This window comes from Nicotiana tabacum, chromosome 18 (genome assembly GCF_000715075.1).
Source record: "Nicotiana tabacum cultivar K326 chromosome 18, ASM71507v2, whole genome shotgun sequence".
Taxonomy (NCBI): Eukaryota; Viridiplantae; Streptophyta; class Magnoliopsida; order Solanales; family Solanaceae; genus Nicotiana; species Nicotiana tabacum.
The window spans coordinates 88894542-88906510 of NC_134097.1; the positions used below are offsets into that span (position 1 = coordinate 88894542).

Consider the following 11969-nt stretch of genomic DNA (forward strand, 5'->3'; position numbering starts at 1 on the left):
TTACTAGCATATCAGACTTTGGTAGAGATATAGCAAGATTGAACCCCCAAAGCTCGAATCAATGTGATATTATTACTATCACTCTATAGAGCCAATAGAACAAGTCATAGTTCTGACTGATTTTATGCTTCTCCATTATTATTGATGAGCAGATTGGTGGCTAAGGGAGTTAAATATGAACATGATCAAGTTTAATGCGTTTAAAGCCATATAATTCTCAGGTGAACAAATTTTCATCTCATTTGAGGTATGTGTATCTGGGTAATTCTTCGACCTGGATATATACCTTAGCCCTCTTTCTAATAGATAAGCAGGAAGAAAGGTTACTGCAGGTGCTTAGAGAATTCAAACGGGCATAGTTGATATCGAAAGCACAAATAATCAGACAACTTTCACAGACAACATAGCTGTATTATCAGTTTCATTTAAATCTCTTTTTCACATGTTTTATGAGAAACTGAAAGACAACGTTTAAAGGAGACGGGAAACAGGTCTTGGATTAGCATAGAAACAGCATCAAATTGGAAGAACATTATTGGACCAGTAAGATGTGCAAAGAGTGCGCTATAAAATTTTCACTCAACAGATGTCAGTTCTAAATGGAAAATGCCCACCAAGTTGCAGTGACAATGCTCTGGTGTTCTGGAAGCCTTGGTATTTTCTGCTTCCTGTCAAAACAGTCACCATATCGGAATTCAGCTGATGAAACATGAAGTCGAAACCAAAGAGAGTGACTTGAACAACTCGTTGCATAACAAACTTACATGTAGAAGCAGAAATGAAACAAAAGCAACTCAATAACCATGATAACCACCACAGACATTACCAAAAGAATGTGCAGAATTTTTTTTTAAGTTGCTATCTCCATGCTGCAAGTACTTAGAAAACACTGAAATCAACTAAGTAGTTAAATGCAAGAGCATGCAAAGGAGATGCCAACGTCAAATGTGCCCTTATTTACAATCTTTGAGCTGAGCTTAGCCCTCTTCCTATTCTAAACCCCTAGAATCATAAGGACTGATGGTTGAAGAAAAGATAAAAAAGTAATCAAGCCTGGGAGCCCGTACGCACCCAACTAAACGCTTCCTTGAATCATATCAACACCATTTCAGCATTTGATCTCAGCCAAACACTTCCTTGAACTATATAAACACAATTTCAGCCTTTGTTCTCGGACATTTGATGCACCCGCGCATTTTGCTCTTTCCATTACATAATCAGTTGGTTGTCTATATTATATTGAAGTCAGCAGCATCAACTTCTAGTCTTAAGAAAGCTGAGTACTTAGGAGGTTCCAAGTGTCAGCAAAGGTTGGCTAGGTCGGACATAAAGTTAATAATATCATATAGTGCCAAAAGAAGATTGGAGAAAGAGATGTTGGATGGCCGAAAATGAAGAATGGAACAGAAGAGTGCTCAAGGATCAACACTCAATCCTTAGCAGAGAAACCCACCTTAGCTAAAACATTGAACAAGTTAAATTCCCTAGTGAAGAGTAAACTAAATGAAGATGACGCTGTCCAATTGGCCGAACAGAAGATCGACATGAGAAGAAAAAGTAGGTGAAACAGAGGAAGGGGAAACCTGCTTTCCAAAGTAGTCAGTCACCATCTGTATCTTAAAAAGCGCGGGTGCGAGGCGAGGTATTTTACATGATACGAGGTGAGGCGAGGCATAAACCTCGAGGACCGGGCATAATCCCCATGGATCTTTAACTTTTTATATTCTATAAACTAATATATTAAAAAGGTATACTTACGTAGAAATTTCAAGAATATAAGATAAGTGAAAATGTAAATTGAATTGTTTCATCTTAAAGCGCTAATCACATCAACAGTTGACTAAAAACTCAGAACTACTTCATTAAAAAAAAAAAACTAATCAGACTTCGAAAAAAATTGAGTAGAAAATTATAAGCAAACTTGAAACAGCCAAAAAAAAAGGTTGCAAAAAACGAAGTAGGAACCTACAATTAGAAGTGTTGAACTAGAGCAAGTGAGGGAGGATGATGAATTTTTACTTTGTAGTTTGCAAACGGATTATTTTCCCCATTAACGGGCAGAAGACAAAGAGAAAGAACAAATATAAGGGCTAACAATAAAAAACTTGACTTTTAAGTTTTTTAACTTTTTAAAATTAATAATAAGTTGATTTTTGTTTTTTTTTTTGTATTAAATTAAGGACTTAAAAGGGCAGCCCAGTGCGCTAAGTTCCCGCTATGCGCGGGGTCCGAGGAAGGGCCGAACCACAAAGATCTATTGTACACAGTCTTATCCTGCATTTCTACAAGAGGCTGTTTCCACGGCTCGAACTCGTGACCTCCTGGTCACATGGCAATAACTTTACCAATTTAGCAATTTTAAGTCTAATTTGAAAAGATTTTTTAAGTTTACGCCCCAAAGACAAAAACTCACCCAACGCCCAAGCGTACGCCAGAACAATGGGGCTTACGCCTCACGATACTTTCCCCCCCCCCCCCCCGCCCCTTAACCTCATATTGCCCCAGTGCATTTTTACTACGCCTTGTCCCAGGATTCACCCCGAGGCTCGCCCCCAAAAACGCATTTTAAAACACTGGTCACCATAACATCTAAAGCTATCAAGAGCAGTGTTTCAAAAGTGACAAGCGAAAAAGAGCTATAAGACTTTTGAAACTGTAAGTTTGAAGAAAGATTTGAAGCAAATGATTCTTCGAAATATAGTGCACAAATTACCGAAAGCAGAAAAATTACCTAACATATAGAAATTTAGTACTTATAATATCAAAATTGCAATTAGGATTTCCCTGTCAGTATCCAACATTATGACAATATGAATTCCAAACAAGCTCAAATTAAACATTGTTAAAATGTAATCTCAACAAACTGATGAAAAAGATAGCCTCAATTACAGATTTGTTTTCCAATTTTGAATTATTTGCTACAGATATCCATTTGCAATGTCATTCATATTTAGCTGCTTTAGTGAACGTTAATAATAATTAGCTTTGGTTGCAAAGACCATTTTATTATTGTCCTGACATTCATACTATATATGAAGCATTAGAGAATAGAAAAAGAAATAGAAAACAAACAAGCAGAGAAGGAGAAACGAATCATTGAGAGCAAGAGAGAAGAAATGTAAAGCAGAAGACAAGACCAACAAGAAGAATGAGTCATCTTGAAGAAGAAAAACACTAACAAAGAAGCAAATCAAGAAAAGCAAAGAATAGTAGAACAGTTTTTCGCGAACCGTAAGAAGAAAAAGATAAAAAGAACACCGAGCATATCTGGAGAGGAATTCAAGTACTTAAATGGCAAACGGCTCTATTCTATCCCCTTTTCCTCTTTTTTCGAATCTTTTAAAGTCAAATTCAAAGATGTGGCCGCTTCTGGCTCGCGCCTTTTTGTACCTAACAATTTGAAGCCCACGCTTCTCCAAAGTTGCTTCGCTTCATGCATGAGAAAGGGAAACTAGGACCCCTTGCTACATATTGCTCTGTCGCTTAAGGAGCATAAGCACCCTCTTGCTAGAGTCGGTTGTCTTTTTTTAACCACGATCACTTACCCACATTAGCACTCGTGCTTCTTCGAAGTTGCTTCACCCCTTATTTTTCATCACTTCATCACCCTAAACGACGAGCGATCCTCAAAATTCAAACAGTTTTCCCATACAATTAACCAATTAAAAAAGCTCAGTCGTAAAACTTACACCCAAGGTCAAATAATCACAACCCCACCGACTTAATCTCTATCCAAGCACCAAAATAATCCTCATGCCCACAAGCGAACTTATCCTTCCTTCTGACCCCACTCATCTTTTACGGACAAGTGAAATAATATTATAATAGTATACACCAATATGTGAGATAATAAAGAAGTTTATTAGAAGAATGCTTTATGCTACCAAAAAAATATAGCCAGTTATCTATACAAGGAATTTCTTGCTTACACCAAAAAATGGTAAGAAGTTTTTCACTTAGGGGTCATTTGGTTTAAACACCAAATTATGTAGGAATTAATAATGTAGGGGGATTATAATACAGGGATTAGTAATGCATGAATTATAAGGTATAGAGAAAAATGTGTCTTGTTTACTATTTTTTAAAAAGTTGTTAGTACATGAGGGCTATTTTGGTCATATCAGTTATTAATCCATGTACGTTTTCTAATTCCACTTTCTATCCAGCATAAAGTAATACATCGAATCCTACATAACTTATGCAAGTATTACTTATGTGGGAAACAAAAACACTCACCAAACAATGTATTGTACAATTCTGGATTATATGCAAGTTTTAAAAGGCAATCAGACACTGTATTACTAATGTAGCGTTTTGTGCAGGTATTATAAGAGTGTATACATGCAACCAAACGGGCTCTTAGTATCCAAGTCTAATGTCCTTAGAAAGTTCTCATATTCCTCTGTCTGTATTAGCCAAAAATTATATAACGGGATGGTCTTTCATATATTCCTTCTAGCATACAATTTGTTGATTTTCAAGGCTAATGTATCTACCCCGCTCTAGGGAGTTCCATCAGAAATGAAACATTTATTCTCCATCCTTTTTGAATATTTAGCGACCCTGGCCTCTCCATCTTTTTTTGATGAAGTAAGGTGTTGTATTGCTGGCATCAAGAAGATGCAGTTAGTACAAAAGAAGAGATGTTAGCTCCAGTACATCATGTGCTATTCTAATCGTAGGGAGCTAACCAAAAAAAAAGGGCCATCAGGCTAGGCTCATTGAGCCAATAAAGTCTAGAAAGGGGATAACATTATTTACAGAGGAGATATTACTCCAACTAAAAAGATACACCAGACATCTAGCTTTCAAAAAGTGTATGAGTTGAAATGCCATCAAAACATCTTCGATTCCTTTCTGTCCAAAGACACCAAAATATGCAACCTGGGACCATTTTCCAGATACTTTTAATGGCCTTGCTGACTTTCCAAAAGCTCCAGCTTTCAACTGCTTCCTTAATGTTCTGAGGTAGTGTCCAGCTGATACCAAAAATTGAGAAGAACATGTGCCAGAGATCAATAGCCACTGTGCAATGCAGAAATAGGTGATTGATTGATTCTGAGTTTAGCTTACACATGTGGCATCTATTAACAATCTGGAAGCTCCTCCTACAAAGATTGTCTTGTGTCAAAATAGCACCTTTAAGAGTCGTCCATGCAAAACAGCTGACCTTTGTAGGCATTTTGGTTTCCCAGATTAGCTTCCAAGGCCACATGTCAATAACTTCATTCAAAGCACAAAGTTTATTGTAGCCTGCCTTCACTGTATATGCCCCTTCCTTAGAAGTGCCCCATCGTAGATTATCCGTGTGTTGGATACTCACTGTACAATTTGCTAACCTTCCAAGTAGGTCAAGCACTTCTTTAATCTCCCAGTCTTGTATGTTTCTCCTGAAAAGGACCTCCCAAGTGTTGTTGGATCTATTTTGTGCGACTGTTGAGTTAGGATCAGTAGCTAGGTGGAATAGAATGGGGAAAGTTTCTTGAAGTATGAAGTTCCCTAGCCACTTATCCTTCCAAAATTTCACATGTGCTCCATTACCAACTTTGAAGGACACTTCTTGTTGGAAGACTTCCTTTAGGCTGTTGATGTGCTTCTAGGGCCCAACCCCATGAGGAGCTCTTGTGGTTCTGGTACTCCAATTATCCAGGTGACCATATTTGGCTTTTACTATTTCCTTCCATAAGCTTGTGCCTTCTTGCCCATATCTCCAATGCCACTTCATTAGCAAACTCTTGTTGTGTTTTGAAAGATCTCTAATGCCCAGACCACCTAGTGACCTTGGTTGAGTTACAGTTGCCCACTTCACCAAATGGAATTTGTGACCTTCACTATTACCTTCCCATAAAAAGGATCTTCTCAATTTGTCCAGCTGCTTTTAAACTTTACTTGGCATAGGGAATAGGGACATGATGTAGGTTGGTATGCTGTCCAAAACACTGTTGATCAGAGTCACCCTTCCACCCATTGAGAGATACTGCATCTGCCAAGTTGCTAACCTTTTCTCCACTTTCTCAATCACACCATTCCATACCTCCACTGACTTATGTTTTGCTCCCAAGGGCAGTCCGAGGTAGGTAGTAGGAAATGAGCCAATGTCACAACTCATTATACCAGCCAGCTCGTCTAAGTTAGACACCACATTGACAGGATATATCATGCTTTTCACCATGTTTATGTGTAGACCTGAAATAGATTCAAAAATGAGGAGGGTTAGATTGAGGTACTGCATCTGCAGTTTTTCAGCCCCACAGAAGATTAGTGTGTCATCTGCGTATAACAGATGGGAGATTGAGATTGAATTCCCTGAGTTGCTGCTTATCTTGAACCCTTGAATCCATTCTAATTGCCTTGCTTTATCAAGTATTTTGCTCAAACCTTCCATTGCTATGATGAAGAGAAAAGGCGAGAGAGGGTCTCCCTGCCTAATCCCTTTTTGAGGGGAGAAAAAACCAACTGGAGATCTGTTGATGAGGATTGAGTATTTGACAGTGGTTAGACTGAACTTGATCCACCTTATCCATCTTTCACCAAATCCCATTCCCCTTAGTGTTGACAGAAGATAGGACCAGTTGACTTGATCAAATGCCTTCTCTATGTCTAGTTTACATAGGATTCCAGGGACTCCACTTTTAAGTCTCTCATCCAGCAGCTCATTTGCAATAAGAGCTGCATCAGTATCTGTCTATCTTTTAGGAATGCATTCTGTTCCCTGAGATTAGCTTCCCCATCACTGTCTTCATTCTTTCTGCCAACAGTTTAGCTACTATCTTATACACACTTCCAATAAGGCTTATTGGTCTAAAGTCCTTGAGCTCTACTGCACCTTTTTTCTTCGGGACAAGTGCAATGAAGGAGGCATTGCTGGACTTTACCATATGACAGCTATGGTGGAAATGGTTGATTGCTGCCATAATGTCCGGCTTGATAAAGTACCAAGTTTTTTGGTAAAAAGCCATTGTGTAGCCATCAGGTCCTGGGGCTTTATCTGGTGCACAAGAATTGATGGATGCCATCACTTCTTCTTCTTCAAAGGCTCTTTCCAGCCACACTTCTTCCTCCATCGAGATCCTAGCTAAGTTTTCAAAGTTGACACTATGCCTCCATTGCTCACTTTCTGAATAGAGCCCCTGATAAAAGCTTAGGATTTCAGCTTTGATGGATTCTTGGTCCTCAATGATTTCCTCCCCTATCTTCAGTCTGTCAATGTAATTGTTCCTTCTGTGGGAGTTAGCCATTTTCTGAAAGAACTTAGTGTTCCTGTCACCTTCTTTAAGCCATAAACATTTTGATTTTTGTCTCCATGAGATGTCCTCAAGCCTTGCTATTTGATGTAATTCCACTCTTATCTGCATTAGTTTCTCCTTTTCAACTTGTGCTTGGGTCCTGCTCTCTGTTGTTTGCTCTAGCATTGCTAACTCCTCCAATAGTTTAGAATGGGGGCTGAGGAAATATGTCTCTCACAATAGTATCAGCATGCCAAACATCAAGTTGGAATAATATGATTTTTATTATTCAGTAATAGCCCTCTCTAAACTAACCAAAATATTTTGTTTGTTCACTTATTCCATCACACATGAAATCTCTCATTAATTTCTCAATTAGTTTAGCAACAATGGAACTGAATAGGGACAAAGACAGGAAGTATCTGAGAATGTTGGAGAGGGTTGCGTTTGTCATACTAACTTTCCTCCGGTAGACTGTAGACATAATTTTCCACATTTTCAATCGTCTGTTAAACTTTTGTCTAGCTCGTTGCCATAGCTAAGTCTCTTTATACTTACCACTTATTGGAAGGCCAAGATATATATAGGTACTTTAGCTACTTTACATCCTCCAATCAAAGCAAGTTCATATATAATAGGGACATTCTTAGCAGTTAGCTGCTCCGACATTTTCACGCTGATACAAAGTCTAAACACTTTCTAGACTCATAACATTGTAAAGGGGTTCAGAATTAAAGCTTTCACTAGCAAATAGCAGGTGTGATATAGAGATCTTCCCACCTTTGGCTTAATAGATTATAAATCCACTCCCCGCAAATGGCCTATTAAGTGACCTGCGGAGGGTTTACATAATAACAAAAGAAGCAACAATGATCGGGGATCCTCCTATGTGAGTTCATCTAAGACTCCCAGAAAATCCGGATGGGGAGCTGTTGGCACTAAACATGCCAGCTCAATAAATGACTCAACCGGTGCATCTCTTACACTACCATATCACATCTATGCTGTTCAAGTTTTGTAAATTTTTCAGACCTATTTTCACACTCAACTTTTGTACCGATAAGTAGGTGCATTTTCTCAACATCACAATCTCCAAATATAAATTAAAGGTTTTCTCTTTTCCCCTACCAATTTAGCTATCAACATATCCATGATTTCCTTCCTTTTCTTTTTTACCTCCTTACAAAATTATACATTCGAACAATATATCAAAAAAGAAGCTACAAGAGATTAACATCCAAACTCATTGCTAGATATTCAAAATCGCAAATCATTTTTTTAACCATCAGCCAGCAGACTACTATTCCTAGACAAAAAGTTATACTACTAATGTTCTCTAATCCTTTTCTTTTCCTTTTTTAATGAACTTACTGCACTCCTCTCTCAGTATAAATATCCACCTCCTCTCTACTCTAATATTTCTCTTTCCCAACATTAAACATCTTCCCTTTCTTTTTTTTTCTTCTCTTTTCTTTCTTTTTCTCTGAAAAGATTCTCATTTTCCAGAATCAGCAGACTGGTTCACACTCTAGCAACTCCAGCAACATGAAGAAAAGAGACGCGAAGCTGACTGTTAGCATATACTCAAGACCAGAACTCTGAAATGAACTTGAGAAGCACTATTTTCTCTGGCTAACTCTTTACTTTTTCAAGATCAATGAGACCTTCAGCGATCCATAGATATGCTTGAGCAGCGGGTAGATGCGTAAACAATGTCATTCTTCACTCTCTTACCTTTTACACCTAGATGGTGTACTGACGGAAAAATACCGAAGCTGTCTCCAACAGCTGCTAGTACTGCGCGAAACAACCTTCAGGTCCTTCTATGCCTTGAATAGCTATTATTTTTTTTCCAGATCATTTTCCACATTCGAGCCTGCTATAACCCCTCAGAAAAGAGGATGGCATTTTCCTTCTCTAGCAAATCTTAATCCAAAAAGCACCAAACAATGACTAAAGATGACTTAAACAAATAGAAAAAAGAGGACCTAGAAGGTGTCAGAAAGTTCCTTGTCCTTCTAAAAAAGATGTCAGAAAGTCAACAACACCGCACATGTTCAGCAAGACCCTCATTGCTTCAGATACCAGCAGCTATGGTGGTCTTCTGTGTTGCTCGTGGGGCTGCAGAAGACTGCTACCTAACTATATCAGTCAAAATATCTTTTAAATCTTCTTTTATAAGAGCCAAATATATTTAATGATCTTGTAAGGGAACACAACCTAACGGGAAGCAAGCTTACCATTAGTTGAACCTTTGAGGTTAGACTAGAGGTAATGTCTAACCATCATAAACAAGATCTTGGTAGCTTCGATTTTATTTTTCATAAAATTAAATAAAATAAATAAAAATAAATAAATAAATAAATAAAAGTTGCAAGGTAGATTAAATAATTGAAAATGTTAGACATCTAAATTATGTATATGGATAAAATTCGAAGAAACGATAATACATTATTCAGACGGCAAGATCCTTTACCACAAATGATTAAAAAAACAAACTAAGATGGCAAAAGCTCTACCTGGACAACGTTCAGATAAATTCCATTTGCATGCCTATTTTAAATAACATTGTGATGTTGAGGTTTGTGTTTACCCAAAAGAGAAAATTCGTGGGTTGAAAAGGAACTAGGCGAGAGATTTCCTGTTGTACGACTACCCTTAATAAACCAAGTTACCAAAAATCACTATCACATATTAGAACTTAAAGATCCTCATTTTATTTTGCTTTATTCAATCTTGTGCCAATGCATTAATTAATTGGCAACCAATTATATTTATTTGGTAAGCCAAAACGAACTTGACAAAGAGAATCTAGGTTTGACTAGAGTTGAGTAGCGCAATGTTAAAATCACTTAGCTCAACAGTTGAATTAGTTTTAAGATGGACAACCACTGCCTTATGCAACCATTGTTAGGGCTGGAAACTAATGCACCTTTGTTATTATTATTCTCATAGATATCCAAAGAGTGAAGAATTAATTAAGGAAGATAGGCTCATAACAACTCAAAAAGGATACTTATAAGTATAACTAGCACCCTAGGTTAGTAACTCAATTCATTATAGTAAGGTTAAGAGAATGCAATCAGTTGAATGAAGTATTGGGGGAAGCCATATTATTAGGCTTTAAAATCAAGTGAATTCCATAAGCTGTTGTTGTTTCCAGTTAATCCAATTAGGCAGTAGTCAATCAAACACATGTCTGCAAAAACCATACTTGTGTTAATTCTGGTAATTAACAAGTAATTAATTGCAATTCCATACTTGTATTTTATCTTTATTACTATCTCGCGAACTGTATAATTGCGTGCGTACTAGTCCAATGACACACAAGCATGACTATTATTGATGCCACATCTCCCAAAATCGGTTAAAGTTGCAACTGATTCTCATTTCTTATATAGATTGGCAACATACCATGTACTTGGAGACAATGTCGCCTAATGAAATTATACAATATGTACTTGGGGACAACAATGGTGCCTGAAAAATTTACAGAAATAAGATATAGACATGGAACCAATAACATTTTTTTTGGTAATAAACCAATAACATTTTGTACACTAATATTACTACCTATATCAATCATCAACAACTCCTTTATTTTTTCTTTATGATTATTTTTTCCTATGACATGTTGTCCGGGCTAACTTGTCCCTCGACTAATCTACGTGTTCCTCCTACCTCCCACCAACACATATACAGGGTAGCTCTGCCTGCCAAGTTCGTCAACAACTCCTTCGTTAATCTTCATTAGGTTGTCTTTAAATCTTTTACAAATTATACTTAAAGTAATTTCAAGTAAGTGATATAGGACAGCCAAGTCAGTCAATGTCTTACCACCTAAAGTCAAATAACAAGGAGCTACCCATCAATTTGACACTTTAAGTTATAACAGAAAACAATCAAGAAATCCGACAAATATTTTTTGGCAAAAATAGAAAATAAAACCCCCAATATTTTGGAGTCTAAAGTGAACAAGCCATAACATATCTTATTTTAAAAGTAAATGAAAAGGGCAGTATATTTTTGCTTCAAATAAAATTAGCAGTAGGTCAAATAAGCAAGCACTAACCGATTAGATAGATGATGGATTGACTAGGCATTGGCAGTCTTAGGGAAAAGGGGAATTGACTGCTGTCCTTTTTGCTGCTGACGGATCTTCTGCATTTGAAGCATCCGTTCCATGACAAGCTCATACTCGCACTTCTCGTACGAGTGACGTTCGTCCTCGCACTTCCAGGGCAAGTAAAACTCCGACTGCCGGCACTTGTTAAGAGGGATCAACAGATGGGCGCACTGGTCCCTGTATGATAATGGTACTTTCGCTTCCACCATCTCTGCTTGCGTCGCTATCATCTTCTTCGATGATCCTGGCACCTCCATTTTCTCCCGATTGAATTCCCTCCGATTCGCTTCTCTTTCTGTTCGCCACTTTGTTCTGTTAGCTCTGTCGGGTTTGGGCTGTTGAAATGTCTCGGATTTTCAGCGGGCAAATAGGGAGAAATTAAAAAATAGCCAGATTTACAAGTCCTCGTTCAAAAATAGTCACAATTTCAAAAGTAATTGAAATTTAGCCACTTTTTATGTAAAGATAAATCTAAACAAAAATATGGTTCAAAATCCGGAAATAATCCAGCATAATATACTGGAGTTCCAGCATAAGTATACTGGAACTCCAATATATTATAATGGAGTTCCTGTCACACCTCTTTTTTTCGCGCCCGCCCCGAAGGGTAAAATGCG

General features: G+C 37.5%; 1 protein-coding gene and 1 non-coding gene across 2 annotated transcripts; both read right to left on the reverse strand.

Moving 5' to 3' along the window:
• Positions 1-390: 390 nt before the first annotated feature.
• On the reverse strand, positions 391-10707 carry LOC107766065 (uncharacterized). The gene is made up of 2 exons (XR_001643582.2): positions 10641-10707; positions 391-668 (listed from the first exon to the last, which is right to left on the reverse strand). It is a non-coding gene; the product is annotated as an uncharacterized LOC107766065 (transcript).
• Positions 10708-11321: 614 nt separating this feature from the next.
• Positions 11322-11609, reverse strand: LOC142161604 (NADH dehydrogenase [ubiquinone] 1 beta subcomplex subunit 7-like). Its single transcript, XM_075236231.1, has one exon. The coding sequence runs from the start codon at positions 11607-11609 to the stop codon at positions 11322-11324; it is 288 nt and encodes a 95-aa protein (XP_075092332.1).
• Between the last annotated feature and the right edge of the window lie 360 nt (positions 11610-11969).

What these genes read in the sequence shown, in the direction of transcription:
- LOC142161604 (XM_075236231.1), bottom strand. Translation starts at nt 11,609, where the DNA reads ATGGAGGTGCCAGGATCATCGAAGAAGATGATAGCGACGCAAGCAGAG.